General features: G+C 50.3%; 1 protein-coding gene across 15 annotated transcripts in view; it reads right to left on the reverse strand.

Moving 5' to 3' along the window:
* Positions 1 to 9902: 9902 nt before the first annotated feature.
* The window catches only part of RGS6 (regulator of G protein signaling 6), a 618392-nt gene continuing 600876 nt past the window's right edge, over positions 9903 to 27418 (reverse strand). For 4 of the 15 annotated variants that reach the window (XM_070377604.1, XM_070377600.1, XM_070377603.1 and 1 more), the window contains one exon: positions 9907 to 21407. In XM_070377604.1, the coding sequence (XP_070233705.1) occupies positions 21241 to 21407 (167 nt within the window). In that variant the 3' untranslated portion in view covers positions 9907 to 21240. The other 11 variants (XM_070377599.1, XM_070377602.1, XM_005893829.2 and 8 more) reach the window with 6 other exon arrangements.

Raw genomic sequence — 27418 nt, forward strand, 5'->3', positions numbered from 1 at the left:
TTCTACTGTTGTGAGTCAGGGTATAATTCAATTGGCTCCACTTGTTCTTGAAACCAGAAAATACAGGCTCAGAAGACTTCTTAGTTCACTTCCATCAGACTACTTGGAATACAGTGACTATGTCAAAGGTCATTTTACCCAACCCAAGGTTGAAAAACACATCCCAGCACATCAGATATGATGTGGTAAGGGGACTATGTGGGCTGGAGGCTATGGTTATGATCCTAGTCCTGGCATCATGGCCAAGTCATTCATCCAACACTAGTCAGGCTACACCTATGTGCTAATTACAGAAGGTTCATCCTTGGTCAGTGATAGGACTCACAGAACCAAGAGTCAGCACGTTAGACTGAATGGGACTAGAGGGCTTCCCCGATGGCTCAGTGGTAGAGAATCTGCCTGCAATGCAGGAGATGCAAGTTCAGTTCCTGGGTCAGGAAGGTCCCCTGGGGGAAGAAATGGCAACCCACTCCAGTATTCTTGCCTGAAAAATCCTGTGGACAGAGGAGCCTAGAAGGCCACAGTCCAAAGGGTTGCAAAAAGTTGGAGCGATTGGGCGACAGCACACACACCAGTGGGATACATCCATCAAAAGTGTAGGGGAAAGTTTGAGTTGAAGCTGAAGGTCCCCCATCTGAAAACATTTCTTAGTTCTGCATGTGTGGTTTGCATGTGTGATTCTCTCATCTTTTTAAAAATATGTATTTATTTGTCCGGCTGTGCTGGGTCTTAGTTGTGGGCTCTTGGGCCTCGTGTGCCACGCAGGATATTTAGTTGCAGCTTGTGAACGCTTAGCTGTGGCATGTGGGATCTGGTTCCCTGACCAGGGAGCAAGCCTGGGCCCCCTGTCCTGGGAGTGTGGAGTCTTAGCCACTGGACCACCGGGGAAGCCCCTGATTCTCCCATCTTAATCTCCAGCTACACTCATTCCAAGGGATTGGCCCTTTGGGTCCCTGAATAATTTTTCAGCCTCTTCCATTATTTTATTTTATGAATTCCACCATTTGATGCTTTTGAAATGCTTCTTAAGTGCTGTGTGCTGTAATAGCCATAAGGGAGACAAAATTGCCTACAAGAGCATCCTTGCCCTAAAGGAGCCCAGAGACAGGCAGGGGAGAGACGTGTATCTGCCATCCACTGCAACAAGTCCTTAATAGATGGGGAAAGAGTGGAAACAGTGTCAGACTTTATTTTCTGGGGCTCCAAAATCACTGCAGATGGTGATTGCAGCCATGAAATTAAAAGACACTTACTCCTTGGAAGAAAAGTTATGACCAACCTAGACAGCATACTGAAAAGCAGAGCTATTCCTTTGCCAACAAAGGTCCGTCTGGTCAAGGCTATGGTTTTTCCAGTGGTCATGTATGGATGTGAGAGTTGGACTGTGAAGAAAGCTGAGCACCGAAGAATTGATGCTTTTGAACTGTGGTGTTGGAGAAGACTCTTGAGAGTCCCTTGTCGATCCACTTTAGTGCCCCCAGGTCTCCCCAGGTCTCTTTCACAGCTGGCAGATGTTTTCAATACAATGCTGGCAAAATGACAACCAGTCCATCCTAAAGGAGATCAGTCCTGGGTGTTCTTTGGAAGGAATGATGCTGAAGCTGAAACTCCAATACTTTGGCCACCTCATGCAAAGAGTTAACTCATTGGAAAAGACCCTGATGCTGGGAGGGATTGAGGGCAGGAGGAGAAGGGGACGACAGAGAATGAGATGGCTGGATGACATCACCGACTCAATGGACATGAGTTTGAGTGAACTCCAGGAGTTGGTGATGGACAGGGAGGCCTGGTGTGCTGTGATTCATGGGGTCACAAAGAGTCGGATACGACTGAGCGACTGAACTGAACTGAACTATCCCAAACTTGCGGGGAGGAGAGATCAGAGAAGGCTTTGAAGGTGGGGGAAGGGACACCTGAGCCAAGCTCTGAAGGAAGAAGAGGATTTAATCTAGAAGGGAGGAGAAAGGAAAGCATTTCAGGCAAAGATGGAGCCATGTGCACAGCCTGCTGGTGAGCAAAAGCAGACCTTTCGGGGCACAATGAACACTTTCAAGGCGGCCTCAGTACAGGCTCATGGAGAGAGAAAGAGTCACATAAAGCATTTGGACAATGTCCTAAGGACAAGAGCTATGGAAGATTGATCAGCGGTATTGGAGGATCAGCCCTGAAATGTCTGGGAGATGATCATGGCTACAGCCTGAAAAGTGGCTTGGAGAGAGATGGAACTGCATGCACAGGGCCCAGGTAGGCTGTGTGGTGGGAGCCAGAAGCAACTGGAGGGCAAGCGGGGAGGAGGAGAGTGGTTGGGCAGAACTGATACACGGATAGAATTTGTATCTGATTGGCTGTGGAGGAGGATGACGGAGAGAATGAGACTCAACCTTAAGACTTGGTGACATGGATGGCTGGGGGTGCCATGAGTGAAGACAAGGACCCTCAAGGAGGAGCAGGTGGGGACACTCTGTCCTCTTTTTGCAGGCTCAGAAGAAGAGGCCCTGGGCTCCAGGAGGCTTTGTCTACAGGGTATGCTAAGGGCCCCCTCTTCTCATCAGCATACTGTCCCCTGAAAGGAGGCTGCTGTTAAGTCCCTTTGGGAAGCCTGCAGGGGCTGGGCTGGCCAGACTGGGCACAGCACACTGCCCACAGAATGAGACCGCCTGCCTGTGCATGAGCCCCCAGGGTCTCTGGCCCCCGACTGGGCATACTAGAAGGACCTCATGGCTCGGACTGGCTCTCACGGGGCAGGTGGAAGAGACAGAGGGCAGGGCTTTGGCTGGCAAGCCCTGATTCCTTCTGAAGTTCAGAGAAGCGCACAGTTCTCACCCTAGATTAGCTGGGAACCCGACTCCTAGCTTCTTGGTTGTGTAGGAAGCTGAAGAACTACTTGAAAGAGATCGTATGCATAGATTATATTAATACCAATGCAGGCTCCGCTTTCTCTGGAAAGCAATTTCAGAGCCACTTCATTCTCCACCTGCATTTGGCTAACGGCCTGATTATAGCCACACTAATAACCTTCCAACACTCTCAGGAGCTGTGTGGGCTCTGAAAGGTGCCGCCCCTGCCTCCTTGCCCTATTTCCTGCTTCTCTGGGATGGCAGTGACAACAGCTGTTTATTCCTCCCGGGGCCCGAGTTACTTGGAGGGGAGGCAGATGGCTGTGGGCTCATTCCTGAAGTGCACTTCTGGGGACCATCAGCCCCGGCTCCCCGGCTGACAGCCCACACAGGGTTTTACAGGTCAGAGCCTGAGTGATTCCCATGAATATGGATGCCGAGGGTGAGGCTGATTGCCTCTGTCCTGCAGGGCAAAGCTGTCACCCTGGTTGGGGGTGGGGATTGGAATTTTGCTAAGATAGAGGGTTGGGGGGGGGAAGGGTTGTCCCTTGAGACCCAGAGCAAGATGTTTTGAGATTTAGGATGCTGGCCCCTTGGAGGAAACTCTATCAGGAGAGGCAGCACAGGGAGATACGGGTTGGCTGCCTGGTCTCTCCATTCAGTTTCTCTTTGTTGTGCCCTGACAGCAGCCTGGATGGTCGGGGTTCTGCAGGGGGGTTTTGTGATGGCCGAGAATTCGGATGGCTGAGCATCAGGAAGTCTTCCTGTTCTGAGGGGCTTTGGGTCCAGGTTCGTGCATTAGCTGATGGTGTTCCCTCAGGTCGCTCTTCATCTTTATTTCTTTCTTTCCCACTCAGCCTCCCTGGTTCAGTCTGTACCCCCACTCAACTGCTCCTTGGGCCCACCCTGATGATGCCAGCCCACACCGGTGACTATTCGAAGAGTCGGTTACTGCAGTGGCCTGCAGTTGTCACATACCCACTTCATCCTCATACACTCCTTCCCACTCCGTGTGCTGCATGGGCCTCATCTTTGCACTGAGATTGTGAGTATCCTGCGCTCAGGGCCAAGGCCCGATTCTGTCCATCAGGGGTCTCCTGTGGCACTTGCTTGATGCTGAGCAGAGCATTCTAAGGGAAGAGTCTCCAGGGCATCAGTGGTCATTGTCACTGGATATCACTCTCCGAGGGCCATAGGAGTGCCTCATCCCAAGAGAGATGCCACCAGAGACTGATCCACGGGTTTCTCTTCAGTGTCTCTGAGAATCAGGGCCAGACATTTCCTCCTCTTTCTGCCTTTCCGTAGCCCCTTGGATGGTCTGTAGGGACTTTTTAGCGTTCTGCACTGGGTTTGCTGTTTGAATGACTGGCTTCCCACCTGGTGTGGCAGCTGGGACAGTACTGTACTCTGTCCTAATCTTGATGGTTTTCTGCTAAAGATGGGACATGTGACATGTGACAGTGGTGGCCAGGGACAATGACTGCTCATTCAGAGGTCCTGAACCATTTGGGCTTCCATAATTCGATGGCTTTGCCCAAGTCGTTTCTTTTTCCTGAAAGATCCCTCAGCATGCCTTTCATCAATGTCCTCCCGACAAATGCCTATTACCCCCTGAGCCTCAGCTGAAATGTCCCAGTCTTTTGTAGTTTCTCCTAATCCCTGACTCCCAGAATTCCAAGATGTTTTATGATTCCTTTCACTTGAGTGCTTTTCACATGAAGCCACATTCTTGTAAGTGCCCATCCCACTGGCAGACTGCTGCAAATCCTTTCAGGGCACGGACCTGCTTAGTGTGCCTTTATATCCTAAGCACTAGGCTGCCATGTTGTGAGTACAAGATACACATTTGCGGAATTGAACTGAGTGAATTCTGATGCCCAATGGGAGCCATCAAGGTGTTTGAAGCAGGAAATGAATGTATTTGGATAGTGCTGGAAGTCTTCTGTCTGAGACAGAAATGTGACTGCAACTAGCCTCATTCTGGACCTCAGGGGAGAAAAGAATGAAGCAGAATTCCCAGGATTGGATATCAGATGGGATGTGAAGGCTGAAGGAGAGGGGGCACCAGAGGCTGACTCCCAGGTGCTAGGAAGTGGGGTCTGTGGTTGTCATCGAGGCATTTCCTATGAGAACAGGAGGACATGGGTGTGTCCCAGAAGATAGCAAAGGTCCTCCCAAACCAAAGAACAATTCAAAGAGCTCTTTCCTTTCCAAAGGAGTAAAATGAGTGTCTTTCGAATGAGGGAAATTAAATTCTAATGGTCAGAGCAGTAGATTGGCTCCGAGAAAGGAGTAGACCAGCCATGAGTCAGAATCCAGGTATCAAGCGAGTTAGCTAGTTTCAGCCACTTGCTGTAAAGGATGAGTGGTTGAGGGTCAAGAGTTCCAGCCCCTGGAGGCATGGGAGTGGCTTTTACCCTGTGCCGATTCCCAGACCACTCACTGAGCCTATGTGCTTGGCTTGAAGGTGACCCACTCCAACTTCTAATTCAATCAAGATATGATTGGGGGGTTTGAAAGCAACATCTCTCTGTGACTGGGGCCGATGGCCTGGAGTTAGACCGCCACTAATCTGAGCTGTTCTTGTGTCCTTCAGACCTAGCAGGAACAGCTCAGCAACATGAGGAAATGCTTTCTCCTGTAGGGGCTGCACTGGGCTTCTTTCAAGGACATGGGGACACATAAGTCATCTTTCAACCTTGGGTGGTAGGTGGGGCTTCGGATGTCACGTGTGCCTGGAGCTCCAGGGTTATGATTTAGAGGGGTGCATGGTGTGAAAACACTTCTCCCTGGGCGAGTTTTTATTACAGACACGGGCAACCTAACGCAGCTTTCTTCAAATGGTGCTCATCTAGATGTTTCCTGGTGACATTTCAGCTATTGCCCTGTCATGGAAAATGAAGCTGCACTAAATGCATGTGTTTTTCAGAGGTGGGGCCCAAACGGGCCACTTGTGGAGGGAGGGAGGCTGGGGGAGACATAGATAAGAGGTAGGTTCTAAGAGCTGGCAACGCTGCAAGGATGTAGAACTCTGGCTGCATTTTTCTCTCTGTTTTTGATGTGGACCATTTTAAAACTCTTTACTGAATTTGTTACAATATTGTTTCTGTTTTATGTTTTTGTTCTTTTGGTTGTTGTTTATTTTTGGTCATGGGGCATGTGGGATCCGAGCTCCTGGACTGGAGATTGAACCTGTATCCTCTGCATTGGAAGGCAAATTCTAACCACTGGACCACTGGGGAAGTCTCCTGGCTGTATTTAAATGTAGAGAATTAGGTTTCTTCTTTAGGAGGTTTTGTTCAAATTATCTGGGACTTAATCACAGTAGACCACTCTTTCAAACTTTCAATGAATTTGCTCAGAAAATTTTCATAGCGATATGAATTTCATATGCATATGAATATAGAATTCTGGGCAAGAGAAATTGCTCTTGAGTCAGGGGTAGTTTAGGGTTCTGTTGTTAGTGTCAATAATGTCTCTGCCTGTTACAGCCCCGTGTTGGGAAGTTCAGTACAGATATGCAGGAAGGTGACCTTAATAGACAAAAGGCGGGCAGCCTCAGGACGCTGGGGGCCCACCAGCAGCCTCACTCTTAAGATCATGCCTGTGGCTCCAGAAGCGAGGTGGTGTTTAAACCAAGTTCAGCGCTGTCGCAAAGCCCATGTGTTTATTTCACCCGAAGGACATAAGGCATGTCAGAGCCTTAGGCTCTCAAACCAGGGCCCTGGTTTAGAATTCAGTGGAAATTACTATCATGAATGATACTTGCTTGATTTCAGATCTCCTCTGAAAATCTCTCATTCTCTCCAAGGCAGAGTGGACAGCAGGTTGAGGGGGCACTGAGGGCCAAGAACAGGGCCGTTGAGAAGCCCCGATTGATAGTGAGAAAGAGGGGAGGTAGGTTCCCCCTCTCCCAGCCTGCTTGCATGGTTGAGACCATACCACGGTCTAAGGACAGCCCTGTAGCACCCACCTATGTGGTTCCAGATACTCACTCTGATGACATGTCTGCAAATGAAGTGACATTTCTGGTGCAAATGGTTGAAACAAACAGGCAAAAGGGTTTATGCTTCAAGGTGCAGTAAGCATTGTGTGAGATTACCAGTGTGACCTGATCTGGCAGCTGCTTCCTGCAAGGAATGGCATTGTTGTGTTGGAGATCACGGTCCATTTGCTATGAACTATCATCATTCTTTCCTTTCTGTTGCAGATTACAGGATGATGTTTTCCCATGAAGACTCTGTGTGCAGTCTCTGGGCAGGAGAACACCGCCATCTTGTTTGGTTGCCGGGAGCCCCACATGTGGTGGGCTACGTGCATAGATGCCCACCTTTACATGGCCAGAGACTGGAGGAAATGCCTTACATAGAAAAACTGGGAGAAAAAAACATGTGCTGCTTGTGTGGAAGAGAAAGCAAAAGGTGACAGGAGAACCTCAACCCTGAGGAAAGAGCTGAGACTCTTCCCTCAGCTGTGTTCACGAGACTGAGATTGGATATGAGGCAGGTCCCCTTGAACCCTATCGAGGGGTCTAATGACTGAGAAGTCAAAGGGATATCGTCATCAGACTGCTTTCCTGAGAGGCAAGCCCACAGATGGCCCTTGACGACCTGGACGGGGAGCCTGGGCAGCAGCAGGACGACTTTCCAGAGAGAAGCTGGGCAGATGGGAACGAGGTCCCGAGCAGAAGTCACCCCGCCTGAGGACTGCCCTAGGCCAAGCCCCGCATGCCACAGGGCTTCCCAAGGAGACTGGCTTACTGCTGGAAGTGACGGAGGTGTGGAGAAGGGCTCACCCTGGGTGCACTTCTGTGGGCAACTGGATGAACCTGGAGGCAGGCATGCCCACCCTCCTCACAGCTGCCGTCCGGCTACCCCGCTGTGATCTTTGTCCCAGAGCCTTCTCCTGCAGAAGGAACAGCATCCATGGGCCTCCAGGTCACATCTCTGTATTCCCCTGGGACAAGGACTCCCCAACTCCTAGGCTTGTCCTCCACTGCATCTCTGTTGTCCTTCCAAGTGACCTCAGCATCCCTGGCATGACCCCTACCTCTTGCACATGTCCTTCCTGCCCTTCTCCACTTCAGCTACAGCCATACCCTGGCTGCCTCAAAGTTGTTCCCTGCTCTGATACAATAGACTCCAGAATTTCTAAACACTACCTCTTATCATTTCACTCCCTTCATGGCTTTTATGCCCAGGAAACCTGCTCCTAGCTTCCCCCTTTAGAATCAGTCTCTAAAAAAAAAATTAAAAAAAATTTTTTTTTGGCTGTGAGGCATGTGGTATCTTAGTTCCCTGCCTAGAGATCAAACTCTCACCCCCTGCAGTAGAAGCGTGGGATCCAACCACTGGGCCACCAGGGAAGTCCCCTTTTGGATCAGCCTTAGGTCTACTGTGGAGAAGGCAATGGCACCCCACTCCAGTACTTTTGCCTGGAAAATCCCATGGACAGAGAAGCCTGATGGGCTGCAGTCCATGGAGTTGCTAGAGTCGGACACGACTGAGTGACTTCACTTTCACTTTCCACTTTCATGCGTTGGAGAAGGAAATGGCAACCCACTCCAGTGTTCTTGCCTGGAGAATCCTAGGGACAGGAGAGCCTGGTGGGCTGCCATCTATGGGGTCGCACAGAGTTGGACACGACTGAAGTGACTCAGCAGCAGCAGCAGTAGGTCTACTGACCCCACACTGTTCTTCTGTTCTGATTTAAATCCTCTGAAGTATTTAATACTCATTTCTTGATTTCCAACCCCCATATTCACTGAGTCACCAAGGGCTTTGTAGTCTACCACAGCATCCTGTGAGTCTGTCCGCTCCCTCCCTCCTCACTGCCAGGCCCTACCCTGGTTTGAGGCATCACGACATCTTTCTTTGGTGTCTAGCTCTGACCTTTCTTTTTCCTTCACACCGGCTCTAGTCCTCCATACTCTGCACGCCCAAGTCATGGGGGTCCACTCACTGCTCCCTGAACAGGTCAGCCACCCTCTTCTTCATCTCTTCTCAGACAGAATCAGTTGCTTCTTGCAATGTGTGTGCTTTTTGTACTTATGCCCTTGGCTTTGTGTGCCACTTGGTTAGTTCCATGTCTGTACCTCCCACCAGAAGGTGTGGTCTTCGAGGACAGAACCACTTCTCCTCAACTGTGTAAGATTGGCAGCCAGCCCCACACCTGCCACACGGCCAATCACAATAAATATTTATAGACGCAAATTTCCCAGGACGTGCCTTCCATCAGAACTGGCTCCCTGGGTCGTTTATCAGGTCAGCCACCAAATCCTGCCTCATTCCCACCTACATTCTTTGGGGGCAGATGCATGCCTGCCTTCTGCCAGTTACTCCTTCCTCTGTGGGGACAACTTGCTGGCCATTCCTCTTCTGCCAAGCCTGAGGCTGGGCTGTGGAGGGGGCGGGAGGGGGCAGGAGGGACCGGGGATTGCACAGAACGCTGTGTGAGTGAACTGGCAGAAGTTCTGTGGGCTCACCAGCTGGTACCGTGTGGGAGAGAGCCAAAAGGAAAGTTCATTTTTTTCCTGCCCAAAGCTCGGAGTCCTGAGTGCAGTCACGAGTCTCAGTGCTCAAGGCTTAGGAGTGAAAAGTGTCAAGGTCACCTCTGCTTTCGTGCCGGACCAGGGGAGGGGACTTGTGGATGCTGTGTGTGTCAGTGTGTGTGGGTGTTGCCAGTCACTTGGCATGTCCAGGCAGCTAATAACGTGCCTCCACAGCACAGCGAGAGGAAGAGCCTCTGATCCAATTTGTAATTTATCTTTTGGTTTGATCCCAGCGTTTCCCCCTTTGTTTCTGATGTGATGCATTCATCTGCAGGCTCAGTGAGTTCACTTTGGCAAAGCGTTGCATGAATAGAAGCATTTACTCAATACATTAGCTCATAGTCACGGGCATATATATGAGTGCGTGTGCGTGTACCTGTCTCTCTCTCTTTTTGTGTATACATGGAGCATCCTTAACCCCCAAATGATGGACTTGCTTTCCAGGAGGGGAATCCAGGATGGGTTTATGAGGGTGGCAAGCAGAGAGCCAGCAGAAGGTGTTGGAGTTGGTTTAGGAAAATTCTGGGTGCAGCCAAACAGCAGTGCAAAGACCTTCATCCTGGGGAAGATGGAGGGAGGTGTCTTTGGTTGGAGAAGAAGTAGAGAGGAGTTATATGTCTTTTCTGGACTTCAATCAAACCCTCTTCCTGTACAGCTCTCAGGCTGGAAGAAAACATAGAAATCATCTAGTCCAGTGGTTCTTATCTGCCTGTGTATCAGAATCACCTGGGATTTTTTCCAGTTTTATTGAGATTTAATTGACACATAACATTATGTTAGTTTAAGGTGTATAGCAGAATGGTTTTATTCATGTATATATTGTGAAAAGGTCACCACAATAAGTTTAGTTAACATCCATCACCTCAAATACTTACAAGTTTTTTCTTATGATGAGAGCTTGTGAGATTTACTCTCTTAGAACTTTCCAGTATATAACACATTTATTGTTAACCATAGTTTGCATGCTGTAGATAGATCCTCAGAACTTATCTTATAATGCGGGGTTCATACCTTTTGGCCACCTTCACCCATGTCCCCCACTCCTTACCCCTGCATCTGGCAACCACCAATCTGTTCTCTGTTTCTACAAGTTTGGTTTTTTTTTTTTTTTTTTTTCAGATTCTACGTGTAAGTGAGATTATGTGGTATTTTTGCCTAACATTTCATTCCACCCATGTTGTCTAAAATGGTAGGATTTTCTTCTTTTTTATGGCTGAATAATATTCCATTGTGTATATACACCATGTTTTCTTCATCCATTCATTCATTGACGGGAGCTTAGGTTGTTTCTATATCTTTACTATTGTAAATAAATCTGCAATGAACATGGGAGTGGGCTTCTTTGATGGTTCAGTGGTACAGAACCCACCTGTCAATGCAGGAGACAGGGTTTTGATCCCTGGGTTGGGCAGATCCCCGGGAGTAGGAAATGGCAACCCACTCCAGTATTCTCGCCTGGGAAAAATCCCATGGACTGAGGCGCCTGGTGGGCTCCAGTCCATTGGGTCAAGAGATTTGGGCTTGTTGTTGTAAACAACAACAAACACGGGAGTCCAAGTACCTCTTCAACACAGTGATTTCATATCCTCTAGATATATTCCCTGTAGTGGAATTGCTGGATCTTGTGGTAGTTCTGTTAAGTTTTTGCGCAATTCCATACTGTTTTGTATAGTGGCTGCACTAATTTATCTTCCTACCAACAGTGCACAAGGGTTCCCTTTTCTCCACATCCTCGGTAGCACTTGTTATCTCTTATCTTTTTGACAATAGCCACTCTAACAGGTATAAGAAGGTATCTCACTGTTAGAACAGCTGTTTTCATTTGAGTTTCCCTGATGACTAGTGATGTTGAGCGTCTTTTCACGCACCCTTTGGCCAATTGTGTTTCTTCTTTGGAGGAATGTCTGTTCAGCTCCTCCGCCCATTTTTAAATTGGGCCGTTTGTCTTTTTGTTATTGAGTTGCATGAGTTCTTTATGTATTTTGGCTGTGAACTCCCTATATATATGCTGTGCAAATGTGGCCTCTCATTTCATAGGTTGCCTTTCATTTTGTTCATAGCTTCCTTTGCTGTGCAGATAGGATTATTTATGAAAAACAGACATTCCTGGGGTTCTTCTCAGAACTTCTCATTTGGAACCTCCAGAGGTGGGGCCTGACTCTCTTTAACTTTTCCCCAGGTGGGGTGGGGCTGGGCTGCCATGAGCTGCCTAATGCCACACAGCAAATGGTAGCAAATGCAAGGGTAACACAGGAGTCTTCTGACTCGATCCAGGACATTGCCGGAATGTGCCTGAATGTCCCTGGGGCTTAAAGCTTTGGAAACAAGGCTCATATTGGATGCAGGAGAGTGTTGAGTGGATGGCTTATCCTGCAGACTGCTAATCCACCTAATTTAATTATTTCCCTACATGGGGGCTTGAATTCTCAGCACAGGCAGAGATGGCTGAAATGAACCACTTTCTCTGGGACGACCCGGCACCTGCTCACCTTGCCTTTGACACTAGGCAGGACTTCAGATTTGTCTGTGGCTACCTTCCCCTGCTCTCTCTAGGGAGCAGCCCTGTTCTCTTGCTGACTTAGAAAAACAGGCTTGGATCTCTTCCTGGTCTACAGCTATTTCACCTCCCTTCATTCCTCCTTCCCTTCCTCTTCTCCCCTCCCCTCCTCCCCCAGTAGCTTTACCGGGATATGATTCACATACCATACAATTCACTCAATTAAGTGTGTAAGTCAATCGTCTTTAGTATACTCACAGAGTTGGAGTTGTGCAAACCTCACCACAATCAATTCTAGAACATTTCATTACCCCTAATAGAAACCCCACACCCATTAGCAGTGACCACCACCCGCCCCCCAAACCTAGGCAATCACAAATCTACTTCCTGTATCTATAGATTGGTCTATTCCACACATTCCATCTAAATGAAATTGTCTTTGGTGACTGGCTTTTTCTTAGCATGTTTTTCAAGGCTCATTCACACTGTATCATGTATCGGTACTGCGTTCCTTTTTATAGCCAAATAATACTCCCTTGTATGGATGTGTCACATTTTGTTTATGCATTTATCAATTGACATTTATCAATTTATATTATTTCTACTTTTTTGGTCATTGTAAATAATGTTGCTATGAACATTAGTCTTCAAATTTTTGTATAGCTATAGTTTTTTCTCCTAGGTACATACCTAGGAGTGGAACTGCTGGGTCACATGCAACTCCATGTTTATCTTTTTGAGGAGTTGCCAGACTTTTCTAAAGTGGCTGAAGCATTTTACAGTCCCACCAGCAGTCTATGAGAACTCCAATTTCTCCACACCCTCACCAACATTTGTTATCATCTGTCTCTTTAGTTATAGCCATCTTAGTGGGTGCCAAGTGGCATCTCATTGTGTTTTTGATTTCCATTTCTCTGATGGCTAATGAGGCTGAGTTTTTCTTTTCATGATCCTGGTTGACCATTTGTATATCTTCTTCAGAGGAATGTCTATAGAGATCTTTTGCCTGTTGGTAGGGGATCTATGAGGGTCTTCCCTGATGGCTCAGCAGGCAAAGAATCCTCCTGCAATGCAGCAGACACAGGAGATTCAGGTTCGATCCCTGGGTCAGGAAGATTTTTGGAGGAGGGTATGGCAACTCACTCCAGCATTCTTGCCTAGAGAATCCCATGGACAGAGAATACTGGCAGGCTACAGTCCCAAGGATTGCAAAGAGCTGGACAACTGAGCTGAGTGACTAAGCATGCATGCAGGCAGAAGGGCCATGAAGCACTTCTTGCTCAGTGAATCAATGATGCCTGGCTCCAATATGCACTATTGCTCCCCTTTGTTTCAAGTTGGTGATGGACAGGGAGGCCCGGCATGCTGCGTTCCATGGGGTCACAAAGAGTCGGACATGACTGAGTGACTGAACTGAACTGAACTGAAGCTGCTTTTTTTGAAGGAGGAAATGGCAACCCATTCCAGTATTCTTGCCTGGAGAATTCAATGGACAGAGGACCCTAGCAGGCTATAGTCCATGGGGTCGCAAAGAGACACGATTAAAGTGATTTAGCACTAAGTTGCTTCTGTTAGGTGAGGAATCATGCATTGTCCTCATGGTGCAGGTTCTGGGATCATGTGCTTCCTCATATAGGGGCTCATGGACTTTGAGGGATTAAAGAGATAACTTTTTACTGAAGAAATTGTGGCCAAGGGGCCTGAGGGGTGGATGGCAGTGAGGGCCTGGACAGCAGGCCTGGATCTTCCACCTTCTCTCGGCCTTGCCTCTCTGGGCCTCCGTTTCTTTCTTTTTTATTTTCAATATTTATTTATTTGGCCACACCAGGTCTTAGCTGTGGCACATGGGGTCTCCCATCTTCGTGCGATCTTTAGTTGTGGCATTCGCGCTCTTAGCAGCAACTTGTGGGATCTCGTTCCCTGATCAGGGAGCGAATCTGGGCCCCCTGCATTGGGAGAGCAGAGTCCGAGCCACTGGATCACCAGGGAAGTTCCCTGGGCCTCAGTTTCTTCATGGATAAAAACAACATTGAGGAATGTACTACTGATCTAGGCAATAACATGAATTGTACAAAGTGACACAAGCCAGACACAAGAGGCCAATACTGTTTGATCCTCTTCATGGGTCTTTCTGAAAGAGGTGAACTACAGGATCAGAAAATAGATCAATAGCTGCCAGGAATGGGGTAGGGGAGAGGGGATTAACCATGAAGGAATTGTGGGGATGATAGAATTACTCTCTGGATTTGGGGCTGGTGGTTAGTTACATCATTGTATAAATTGGTCAAAACTTGTAACTATATCTAAAAACGGGTGTGTAATTATACTTCAATAAACAATCAAAATGTAAAACACACATGCATACACTCATACGCACATACACACACTCACAACTGGACAAGAAAATCTCCAAGGAACTCTCAGTGCTGATACTCACTGATTCTGTACTATGGGTGTGGTCATGGGAACGGTGGCAGCAAGAGATACCCAGGGCCTTCTCTAGTTTTTAAACTTTTCCCTGATCCCACCTCCTCCTCTCCAACTCAAGAGTCTTCATTGCCTTAATGGGAGAAAGAGGGAAAACAGGCTGTGTTGGTGTGCTGGGCCGTTTTAGGAATAAGGCCCTTCCTCTGGGAGGTGGGTGTGTTCATGCGGCTGATGGATGTTCTCCGAGGATGGAGGCACTGGCCAGTCACTCATCCTGGGTCTGAGGTCTGAGTTGTTGTTATTGCCGTTTAGTCACTAAATCATGTCCTACTCTTTGCGACCCCGTAGACTGTAGCCTGCCAGGCTCCTCTAATCATGGGATTTCCCAGACAAGGATATTGGAGTGGGTTGCCATTTCCTTCTCCAGGGGATCTTCCCAACCAGGGATCGAACCTGCATCTCCTGCATTGGCGGGAGGACTCTTTACCACTGAGCCAGCTGGGAAGCCCCTGAAGTCTGAGTGAGCACCACAAAATGCAATATTTCTGAACAAGAGCTCAGAATCCAAATCCCAGTGAAGCAGCCACAGAGGCTTGTCAGACAAGCAGGAGTGCAGATGGTGAACTCACACTTCCGCTTCTGTTTTCCTCCAGCGCCTGCAGAAGGAAGCCTCCCCAGCCCAATGCTCCCCAAACCCTCTCCCCTTCACCCCCACGTCTCTGCCCTGCTATTTACTGAGGCCTAATGTGGGATTACTGATTGAGGCCCTTCAGGTTACACACAGGGAGGGAACAAGGCCCTCTCCGGGAAGAAGAGAGCGAGGGGCCTGTCACAGGCAGAGAGAGACCACTCCTGCACAGGCAAACAAAACCCACACCCCTCTCTGGCAAGAAGGGCTGGGAAGCTGCCTAGCAGGGGGTTGCAAAGGCCCTCCACCTTCACCGCCTCTGCCTCCCAGAGCATCTCTCAGATGCAGCAACAGTTCATACCAGCACTCATTTCGTGAGTACTTACTATGTACCAGGCATAGGCGAAGTTCTCTACATTAATTCACGACTACCACAGGATTCTGAAATGCTTCTCCCTGGTTTACAGTGAAGGAAACCAGTGTTCAGACTGAGGTGTGTGTCCCAGCAGCTGCCATCAGGAGATGTTACTCGCTTTGCTGAAATAAGCCAGATGGGGCTGGGCCAGCCCAAGCCTCTGAGGGCATAGAGACCTGCCTTAAGGGCTAGGAGCCTCACAGAGAGCTCCAGGCCAGAGGGCGCTCTCACCGGGGAACACACCCCACTCGAAGCCTCTTGAAAGCAAGCCAGAGCCAGCAGCCTCTCGTTGGCCTGCTCTGCGCTGTGCAGGTTGGGGAAATATCCTATAACCCCTCACTGTGAATGCTGAAAGGAAGCCCGGGGAAGGGGACCAGGAATGCAGACATGAGTCTGAGCAAACTCAGGGTAATAATGAAGGACGGGGAAGCCTGGCGTGCTGCAGTCCATGGGTTCACAGTCGGACACGCCTTAGTGACTGAGCAACAACCAAGGCAAGGGACAGCGTCATGCCCGTTCAGCCAGAAGTCCCCCAGAGGATGTGGGGAGAGAGAAGGCACTCAGGGGGAAAGCCAGAAAATCGTGGGTGGGCACAGCTTAGTGCTGTAACGGGCAGCCCCAAATGCCCACCTCCACCTTGGACCTCAAGCAGACCTCTGTCCTTGGTGGTCAGTGGGATTGTGTGCAGTGACAGGTTGCTGAACAAAGATCTGGAAATAAGCCAGAGGGCTGGGCTGGGAAGGAGGAGTTCTAGTTTTCTGGACGAGATGGACATGATCAGGGAGGACAGGAAAGTATGGCTGTTTTGTGGTGGGGTCAGGACCTGTAGTGGGGTCTGCTACACACCCGACACTGTAGGGGCTGTTGCAGGTGTGACCTTGGTCTTGACCTTGTGGGGCAGGAAGTCTTGCTCTGGGAGATGACTCAGGGGTTGGGAGACAAGTTCATTTCCCACGCCAATGGCACGGGAGACCCATTCCCACACTTCCGAGATCATTTCTACTTTCAGGAGCAGAGTTTCTGCCATGAAGCAAACTGACAGGTGCCAGCCTCATCATTAAAGAATTGCAGTACCGTGGTTCCTTTTTATACCTCCTTCTCTTCCTCCCCTTGTCAGCCTGACTTCAGGTTCTCAGAGCCCTGCTGCTTTGGTGTGAGTGGAAGATGAGATTGTTGGTCGCTCAGGAAACCAAGACTCCCTGTAAAGATCCCCATCTGTGTGTAACAGACTTCCATCTTGGGACTTCAGTTAAAAAAGTCAGATTGGCCACTGAAAGTCAGCAATGGCCACTGCTGATGCTCACCAGGCCCCTGGGATTTATGGTCGGGCCCAGACAATGGGGCATAGAGACCACGCAGCCAAGGACATCCCGGCAGAGTCAGGGGCATTTTAGCCTTCCCGTGAAACAGTTGTCCTAACCTACTAGGAGGTATTCCCCACCCTAGAGCTTCTCAGCATCCTGCTTGGGAGTGAGGGGGAAACAGGCTGTGTGTGTGTTGGAGGGGGTGGGGAGGAGCGGGGAGGGGTGGTAGATATTTTTTTCTAGCGGTAAATCCTGCCCGACAAACCCCCAAACCAAGGAGCCACACAGAGTTAACTGGTTATAGTGGGTTCAAGTCATTTATTTGTAGACGGTACCAGCATGTTTGGTTCTGGGGTCCAATCCCCAAATTCCAGAAAAATAAACTAATGAGAACCACATGCACTATGAGAAGGCCATGCCGACGTGTCCGTGATCATGCGGTGAGTGGGCAGAGATATAGACCGGGCACGCTCGGCGGGGCGCAGGGCCTCCCTCCTCGGACAGCTGACAGCAGCTGGCTCTGAGCCCTCACGAGGGACTTAGGGGAGGGCCGAGGCCGGGTCGTGTGGACCCTGTCCCTTTACTGCCTGGGCCCCTTATTGCTACATTTGCTACTTTGCTACGTTATGGCCCCTGGGCTGTGCCCAGGGGGGCTGCCTTATCAGTGGGTGGTGCTAAGGAGTAGACTGCTGGCATCTGCTGTTGCCATGGTTACATGAGCACAGCCCTCTCTTCAGAGGGCCCTGTGGTGAGTTCTCAGGGATTCATTTGGCCACAATTGGACTGTGCCACACACGGTCCTTGCTACATACTCAGCTCAGCCAGCCCTTTTGGGGGGTGGTGACATGTTACTTCCCCCCTGGGACTTTTCAGCTCCTGGACTTTGCTGGAAGATCTCCCTTGCAGACTCAAAGACCAGCAGCGCTCAGTCTTTTCTGGGCTTTTGGAACAACTTCCTAGTGGCGGCTTTTGAAGCCCATGCACTTGAAGCATCATGAGAGGGGTGTGTTTTAGGAAAAGCATCAACTTCTACAACCAACCGAGGAGCCAGATGGGTGGTAGGCTCCTGGGTCATGCCCTGTTGGTGAGGTAGTTTGAACAAACCAGGAACCTCGCTATAGGGAAGGCCCCCAGAGCACGTCCCCATGTGATTCACTGCTCAGAGAAGCAACTTGGAGTGCTAAGAGGTCCCTCCCAGGTGCTGGCCTGTACCCTTGGAAGGGGTGGCCCTGGAGCACAGTGCCTCTGATGGCCCTGGTGGGCTCAGCTTTGCTAAATTCCTGGGGCATAGCAACCCCTTCCCAGCAGGACAGAGCATCCCTTCCTGGAAAAGCAGAAGCTCTCTCCTCTGACCAGACAGCTCCTGCTGCTCTGCACAGGCCCTGTGGCTGCTGCTGGGCATTGACCCATGCCAATCTACAAGCTTGACTCTTCCCATACAGGCAAAGTCTATGCTAGTCAGATGCCCAGTGTCTGGCGCCTATGTGTCTGCCCCAACGGGTGGGTGGTCACTTCTAAGACGGCCCTGATGCTTTGGCTGTGGGGCTGCTGACATGGTATTCTGCTCTGTGAGCCCAAATCAGGAAGAGTTCCAGACCCAGAGACCATGCCCAGTCAGGGCACCTAAGGCAAGACAGGGCAAAAAAAAGTGAAGTTTGTTTTGCTACAGAACCTCCAGGAGTTGGTGATGGACAGGGAAGCCTGGCATGCTGCAGTCCATGGCGTCACAAAGAGTCGGACATGACTGAGTGATTGAACTGAACTCCTTCAAAAGTTTAATCTAGGTCTGAATTTTTGGTTGTGTCAACCAAGCCAGTGGGGAACTGGCCAAGACCAGATTTTCCAAGTGTGTGTGCTAAGTTGCTTCAGTTGTGTCCGACTCTGTGCGACCCTATGGACTATGGCCTTCCAGGCTTCTCTGTCCATGGGAATTTTCAGGCAAGAATACTGGAGCGGGTTGCCAGGCCCTCCTCCAGGGGATCTTCCCAACCCAGGGATTGAACTCGTGTCTCTGTCTCCTGCACCGGCAGGCAGTTTCTTTAACTGCCTGGGTTCTTTACCTAGCGCCACCTGGGAAACTTTCTCTAAATGTAGTTGCATTCTAAGGTCTGCATGGTAAACTGCCCTTGGACTAAGTGCCCAGCCTATGTGAACTAGGTCGAGTAGGCTGCCCTTGGATTAGCCAACTTGGGTGGCACAATCCTGTTCTCTCCCCCATTTCTGGGTGTGACCTGCTGGCGGGGGTGGCACGTGATGGTGGTCACAAGACAGAGTGTGCCTTGGTTGTGAGGCAGGATGAGGGGGTTATTGCTCTGGGTTTGAATCCATCCAAAATTGCCTTCACGTCTATCGAGCCTGCGGGATGTCCCCAGAGGTGTCAGGATGCCCTCAGCCCGCTCCTTCTCAGGGCTGCAGTCCACCTGTCTCTGACCCTTCTGGGGAGCTCCAGGGTAGGCGAAGCCTCAGGAACCTCAGCTGGGTGGCACCAACATCCTGGCCAGGGAGACCACCCGGGCCCTGACTGCAGCCAGGAGGAAGGACAGGAGGCAGCCAGGATCTTGCCCAGGATAACTAAGGGCACAGAGGGACCTGCTGTTCTAGAACTGCCAGTATCCACAGACCCTGTGCATCAGTGTCAGCATGGACGGGGCACCTTGGCAGGAGCTGCTTCCTTGGGGCAATGTTGGGTGCAGGGGAGCCTGAGCAACAGGAGATCGGTATGAAAAGCAAGGGGATTCAAAAGCATGTGACGAAGAGAGGAGGGGGGTCAGCAGATCTCACAACATGGGAAAAGGCTTCAGGGAACTCATTTCCTCATCAAGCAGTTGCCTGATGTTTGCCAGGCGCCTGGTTTTGTGTCCAGGTCTCCTGGAACGAGCAAGGGTTGCAGGGACTGTCTGCCAGGAACCTGGGTGTATAGCACCCCCTTGGAGACACTCTGAGGATGAAACAGAATGTCTCTAATTTCCACTGTACTTCTAAAAGAGACCAACTACTGCCATGGGGGAAACTGAGGTGCAGGGCTCAAGAATCCGCTGGGGTGCCACCATGATCACGACCCCTCATGCCCTCTGTGGCCCTGCTGTGAGGGATGGAAGCTGGTGCCCTGGGGACACAGCACAAAGGTGGGCTTGGAAAGGTGGTCCTAGAGGAGCACCCAGGAGGCAGTGCCTGCAAACAAGCTTATGAGACTCACCAGCTGGTGAATCTGCCCACGTAAGTAAAGAAATACCAGTGATCGCTGTTTTGCTTCTGTGTTTGCTGTTTATACAATCCCGAAGGATATTTTCTACCTCTGGCCAAGATACATCAAAGGAAGATGGTCATAGTAGTGGGGGGGAGAGGGTATGGGGTGGGGTGGGTGAGTGTCTGAATTCAAGAGCACGTGGCTTATACCGCTCTGTCCGAGGGCTCATGGGAGTCACAATAATGACAGTGACATCAATGAGAGTAATAGCTACCATTTGCCAAGCACCTACTGTGCGCCAGGCACCTGACTCCATGCTCTGCATGACTCCCTCGCCGCCAAGTTGGCAGATGGTCGTTCTGACACACACAAGTGGATCTTATGTAGGTGTTTGCAGGCTGAGCTCTGTGCTTGCATTTCTCCATGATCACGGGCATTGTGGAGGACAGCGCTTTTGCTAGGCCATCAGAGGACCAGTGGGTCCTGGCCTCCCCCCTGGGCACAGATTCTGCCCCGGCTTCAGATACAACTGAGACCTGGCCCCGGGGGCCCGGCCACACCCAGGACTCCCAGCCTGAATCCCCCAGCTCCCACGTGGGGCTGTCAGAGGGGAGGATCCCAAGGGCCCCCAAGTTCACCGCCACATTTATTTTAAGTAAGACACGCGGGGACACACCAAGGAGTGAGGGGATGCAACAGAATAAATTACGAAATAATCAAAAAATTTAAAAGATGGTCAGGACCTTCAGGGCCGTTAAACCACAAGCTCTTTCATCGACATCAGTGCCTCCTCTGGTATTGGATCCTCAAGACGGTTGACGGGAGAGGGGGCAGCCGCCAGTGCCTTGTGGTGACCCCTTTGAAGGTGGCCTCAAAGGGGGTTGGAAGAACGTGAAGTGCTGCGATCCACGAGGTGGCTCAGTGCTGACGGTGTGATTTGGGGGGGCGGGGGCGTGGTGTGAGGGCAGCCCGGTTCGGCTCCTTACACGCGGTGGCCGCAGCGATGGGGCAGGCGGGAGGCAGCTGGGACACAGTGGTGTGACTGGGGCGGGCGCCGCGGGTGCACCACAGGCGGTGGGTTGTAATACTGAATGTGCTTGGGGGCGGCGGGTCCTCTCGAGTTCGAGTTTGCTGGAAGGTGTGATCCTCCAGACAGCGGGGAGGAGTATGATAGAATGGAACCTCAGGGGACAGTCACGGCAGGAGCCCCGCCGGGCGCTCTCCCCAGAACACGGGAGGGACTGGGGCCTCCTACAGAGCGAGGCGTCGGCGCACGACTGTACAAGGAGAGGGGTTTGTAAACAGGGGCCTCTGCCCCTCAGACCCCAGCCTCCGAGGGCTCTCTCTGGCCTCCCTCTGGTTCACGCTCCGCGTCTCCCCACCGTGGCCCGGCCCTCACTCCTTCTCCTTCACAGTGACCAAATCTCCCCGCAGGGATGCTCTGTCCGCAGACGTGGAGCGCCGCCGGCTGCCCGCGTGGTCCTCGGGCCCGGGCCCTGCGGCGGGGACCGTCAGGAGGACTGCATCAGGCCGGTGAGGCGCTTGCCCGCCAGTGACTTTCCCTGCAGAGACAGCGACAGAGGGCACCACAGGCACGCACGCACGCACACACGCACAGGACAGACACAGAGAGCCAGACAGGTGGGTTAATTGTTGCATGAGCCACGGAGGCTAAACCACTTAGCTCACCAACCCCTCTGATCTCCAGGTTTGGGAGCCTTAACCACAGACAGTTGGACAACCAGCACTCAGGGGGCCAGGTTAGAGGGTGAGGGTGTGCTGTTGGTCTTCTTTTGAGTGTGTGGGGATTTTACTTTCCCCAACCAGGGATTTCGACCCTTGGAGTATCTCTTAATGCCTGTGAGCTGCCTCTGAACTTGATTTAATCCAAGTGAGGGAGGAAAGGTTGGCTGGGGGACTAGTAAGACCCAGGGGTCAGATTGACCCAAGCAGACGATGGCTAAGGATCTGGGTGACTTGGAACTAACGAATTAACTAGTCTGAAGAAGAAAGAAGGAATTCTATTTGAAATGCAGGATTGAGCTCTCCTTGGATCCCTTCTTTAAAAATTTTTTTAAAATTTATTTTTATTTGGCTGTGCTGGGTCTTGGTTGCAGTATGTGGAATCTATTAATAGTTCCCTGACCAGGGATTGAACCTGGGCCCCCTGCATTGGGAGCATGGACGCTTAGCTACCAGACCCTAGGAAAGCCCCTGATCCTTTTTTTTTTTTTAATCGAAACTTTATTTTTTACTTATTTTGGCTGCACTATGCAGTTTGTAGGATCTTAATTCCCTGACCAGGGATTGAATCCAGGCCCCCCACCCCCACCTTTCCTCAGTGGAACCACGGAGTCCTAATCCCTGGATCCCCAAGGAATTCCCTTTCCTTGGGGCCTCTTGATGACCAGTTCTGGGACTGGGAAGGTCTGGGGGTATCCGCCAAGGTTTGGGGCCTGAGCTACAGGACACAGGGCAAAGCGCTCCTATGTTGGTCTCCATCTATGTTACTCAGAGGCTGACTTTGATGACTCCACTTCAGGAAGTCTTACCAGCCCTTCACTTACAAACTACATAGCCGTTCTTGTTCTTTTGGGAAGGAAAAAAAAAAGACTTACTGTACATGGGGCATAGAGGCCTCCTGTGAGAGGCCAGTTGTCCACATGCCCAGAAGGAGGCAGCTGAGGAGCCTCTGATGTGGGGCTGGACACCAGGAGGACAATGAGCAAGGCTCAGTCCCCTGCTTGTTTCCCGGCCATAGTCTGAACCCATCCCCTGCTCACTCTCCACTGAAATCCATAGCATTAGAGAGGGGTCTAGACGAGAGTATGGCTGGACCTAAGCAAATGGATTGTTGTGTCTGAGAAAGCACTCAGAACTCATCTTATTATTGACAGTGGGTCAGCGACACCAGCGCCATCTGCGAGGGTAGCACGCGCTCGCCCGTCAGCATGTGCTGCAGCGTTTGGCAGCGTGAGGTTGCAAGGGCCGGCAATTCCTCATGTTCATTTCCAAGTGGGATGTGAGGGCTCGTCTTGTTTACTGGGCTTGGCTACATGTCCGCTGGATGTAATTAGAAAAAATTGATCAGGTTTGTGAAGCCTGGTAGGGTACTCAATAAACCTGCTGATTGATGAATTGACCGATAATGGGCATTTCCAACAAACGAACAATACGGGCTGTGAGTTTGCCGGACACAAGACAATGTGTCATCTGGCTAAGCTTGCCACAGAAGGACGTGCCAGCTTGACTTTGAGAATTCCGATGGCATGGATGGGAGCTTGTCCAGAAATGGAAACACCCTCAGGCACGGTTGGACAGTCTGCATCTACCTCCCCTTTGCTCTGTTTTCCCCCCTTTCACTCCTCATTTTTGCTCGTTGGACAGCACTTTTCATTTTTTTTCCTCCTCTGTCTTAACACACACGCACACACACACACACAATCTCCCCATCAGCAACCTTATCTGAGTCTTCAGATACACTAAACTTAGCCTGCAGCCGGATACATTTATACTGGGCTAAAGGATTTTTAAAATCAGATTAAAAAAAAAAATCTTAGAGGGTTTCAAGTGCCAGTTCTTGCAAATCACTAAAAGAAGGATGGTTCCTCCTCTGTGTGCAGTGGGTTAGGTACAACAATAGCTTATAGGTGGCAGAGGCTGATCTGCAAGGACTCCCTCTAGCCTGGTTCTAAGCACACATGTAGCAGAGACTTTTTTGACTGCCCTTTCTTACACGGAGTTGGAGGCATTTCTCATCCAGGTGGTCACCTGGGACTGTGGCTTCTCCGTGCAGGCCTGAAGGCAGGTGCGTGCGTGTCTGCTCAGTCGCTCAGTCATGTCTGACTCTGTGCGACCCCATGGACTGTAGCCCGCCAGGCTCCTATGTTCTTGGGATTTTCCAGGCAAGAATACTGGAGCAGGTTGCTATTTTCTCCTCCAGGGGATCTTCCTGACTCAGGGATTGAAACCATGTCTCCTGTGTCTCCTGCATTGCAGGTGAATTCTTAACTGCTGAGCCATCAGGGAAGCTCCCCTGAAGACAGGAAGCACAGGGAAATAGGGACTGATGAGTCCAGAGGTCTCCAGTCCGGGGGGCTCTACCAAACCTCCCCTAGTCCCTTTCACCCTTGTCCATCCTTGCTTACAGGAAATGCACCAAGGAAGGTCACTTTCCTCTTGGGTACTGCTCACTGCTGTGGAATCCACACACCAAATACCAGCTCCTCCCTTTCCTTTCTATCCCTCCTCCAACAGGGCCACACATTACGTATTGAGTACTCAAATATATATGTTGTAGGTCTGCCATACAACGGCCTTCATGGCTCTGATTTACCTGGTGGCTGTGAACAAAAGGAATCACTAAAGCTTCTGAATTATAACAGTCTGTTGCCAGTGGGTACGGTAAAAGCCCAGAGACAAAGAAGGTAAGGTTTACCAGGCATCCGAACCCTCATTACAGCTTCATTCTCATTAGTGAGGTCATTTTGGCTGGAAAGGGGGCTGTGGCTGAGAGAGGTTAGAGATTCTATTTCTGGATGACTGTGTGTCTGTCTGTTGGAGGTGAATTTAGCCCTGAGGATCCCTACCCTCCACACCTCCCTGTTCTGTAGAGCTGGCTGGGCTGGGAGGCGCTAATTAATCTCTTCCTGCCTAAGTCCTGGAGCTCAGCCTCACAGCTCTGACTCCAAAGACCTGTGGCCAGCCCATCCCTCCTTCCCCTCCTCTCCCCCAGCTGCTTCCAGGGCTCGGGGCTTCACGGGTGAGGGGTGGGGTGCAGATGACCAGCCTGGAGAATGTTCCCAACCTCTAGCCATTCAGGTGGTGCTCCTTGGCATTTTTTGCCTCCCTTGCCTGCTCTTGCACCTGTGCATTTACCAAATGCCAGTTCTGCTGCTAAAGGAGGTCGTGAGCGTTCAGGGCGGCCCAGGGGAAGCCCAGCCCAACTGCAATCTGTTCACTAGGCAGCGACCTCGCAGGTGAGGCTGGAAGGTGGTTACTCATGCAGGACGCAGGCAAGGCTACATGCCTGCCTTCCGGCTTGGGGGAAAGAAATCCTGCAATCACCCTGGCTCAGCAGCTGCCTCTCTTCTGAAGAGCTGAGGTTCTTATAATTTTCAGGGATCAAAGTGAAATCTGACAGCAGAGGTGTTCAGAGATGAGCTGCTTCAAGGTCTGTGCTGCTATGGGCTTGCTGGGAGCTCCCAGCTACCTTCACTGCCCAGAGAGAGAGAAGAGTTCCCGCCCTGCACCATCTAGGGCTCTTTCCTCCCTCCTATTCACCCCCATCCTCCAGTTTGGATGGGTTTGCAGGAGACACTGAGGGAGGGGAGCAGTCATTCTGCCTCTGCCTGGCATTTTGCATAGTTACAGGGGGAAGGCGTTTTTTTCAGGGTGTGAATGTGTGCTGTTCCTCAATGCTGGTCAGTTGGGAATGGATCACGGTGCCAGGAAACTGCTACCAGCTCAGCCTGAGGCCTTGGCGTAGTTGAGTGAAGCAGCTGAAGGTGGTTGAAAATGCTATTAGCCGGCAGCCTTTGTCCAAGTGAAAAAATATACGGTGATTAAGAACTGAGCTGCAGAAGGTACATTTCAGAGACACCAAAGCTTTGCATTCAGACAAAGCGCTTTTCACCTTCGAGACATTTGGCTAAGTTTAATCCAATAGAATTTGGGATCCTTCAATTTCATGGACCACGGGCTCAGGACTGGGATCACAAACACCCACACACATTCAATTCCCAGTCTCTTCGCTTACTAATCATTTCAGCTCTGCAGCCATCTTGATGGCTAGAAGCCTGGAAGAAGGTGGTCATGGAATCCTTTGTTTCTAAAAGGAAATGCACAAAAGGAAGAGCTCCCTTTTGTATGGTGCTTCAGCAAAAATCAACATGCTGCTTGACATGCCGTGGCTCTGTGCATTGCACGTCCCTGTATTAATCAACAAAGCATGCATCGTCACCATTACCAAGAGCTTCACCACTCACTTACCTGGGAGACAGGTGCTAACCTCTTTGACTGGGAGAAGGGCTGTGGCTCAGAGGGCAGCCCTGGGGGGTCAGATGGCACACTGGGGACAGAGGAGCCAAGCACTGGCAGCTCAGGGGCAGGACCTTTTGCAGCACTAAGAAAGTGGAGACATCTGAGCTGCTGATGAGATTTTCTTGCTGATTTGTCCAGATGACCTAAGACCACAGTTACAGATTGCAAGTCCACTAAGTCCAAACCCAGGCTACAAGGGGGATGGAAATCAACCACGGTCGTCTCTAGGGCAGAGGGATGTAATTGACTGAAAAGGGGCATGAGGGAACTTTCTAGGGTGATGGGATGTAGGTTACACTGGTACATACATTTGTTAAATTCATTGAACCATACATTTCAGATCTATTGATTTTGCCACGTGTAATTATGCCTCAAAAGAAAAAAAAGATTAAAAATAATCCATCTATCACATCTCTGCTTTGAAACTCTCCACCCCTTACTCTTTTTCAGTTGCTGTCCCAGCAACCTTGCCTTTTGGCTGAATTCAAAGCTTCCCACTCCGGTATGGGGGAAACCCAGATTCCTCTGCTTGAGGAACTAGAACTTGCAATAGAACTAATTTGGAACATGATTTCTAGTCTCCATCGATCCTAGCCGATCACCTTGTGGTGACACACAGACATTTTTCATCCCTGCTAATGAAAAATGGTGTTTTGCTGAATAGGGCTTATGAGGTGACCTCAGCAGGCAAGACGTAGGAGGCCCCAGAGATAAGCTGTCCTTTCAAGGAGACTGAAAGTTTACCTATGAGTAGTTGATGCTCAAGTCCATAAACGAGGAGTGTGTGTGGAGTCACAGGTCTGCAGGGGACTCACTGGGGAGAGCGGTCAGCCCCTGACTAAGAGCTGGGTAGAAAGGAGAGGTCCTGCTTGCGTTTATCAGGAGGTGGAGGCCAAGGACCTGCCCGACTTCCTAGGTGACTTCCCTGGAGCTTGGTCACCCTGGTGCCCCTTCTCCATTGAGCAAGGCAAAAGGGATGATTTCAAAAGGAAATGTAAGGAATTCTGCGGCATCTCCTTTCTCGATGATGGTTAAAATTGGGGCGAGAGTGCCATTTGCTCGGGATAGTTTAGGGCTGAGAAGCTTTGTCAGGGGATTGTGGGAAAATCCACATGTGATAGAGAATCCTTTGAAAACACTTTGACTCTCCTCTTCCATCATCAGCAAGATGGGCAGATGAAGTGGGAACTAGCCAACGGTTACCCACAGCTGATCCATGGCAGAGCTAGGCTGGAGCAGCATCTGGGGAAGAGAGGTTGCTTCTGGCTTTCTCACTCTTTGAGGGGATGGGAGTAGGGTGGGGCTGGGGAGGGGGAGGGTAGGCCCCCTGTGGCAAGATCCTCTCCTGGGGTCTGTGTTACTCCTGGGTCCTTGCTAAGCTTTCTGATCTCTCTCAGGAGCTGAAGGGCATTTTATTTGGTTTTAAGATATTTTCTTCATTCAACTGTTTAAAAATCAGATACCACAAATATAAAACAACAAGTCCCCAAATCAAAAGATAGGTTGAAACTGAATTAATTAAAAAAAAAAA

The sequence above is a fragment of the Bos mutus genome, chromosome 10 (assembly GCF_027580195.1).
Source record: "Bos mutus isolate GX-2022 chromosome 10, NWIPB_WYAK_1.1, whole genome shotgun sequence".
Taxonomy (NCBI): domain Eukaryota; kingdom Metazoa; phylum Chordata; class Mammalia; order Artiodactyla; family Bovidae; genus Bos; species Bos mutus.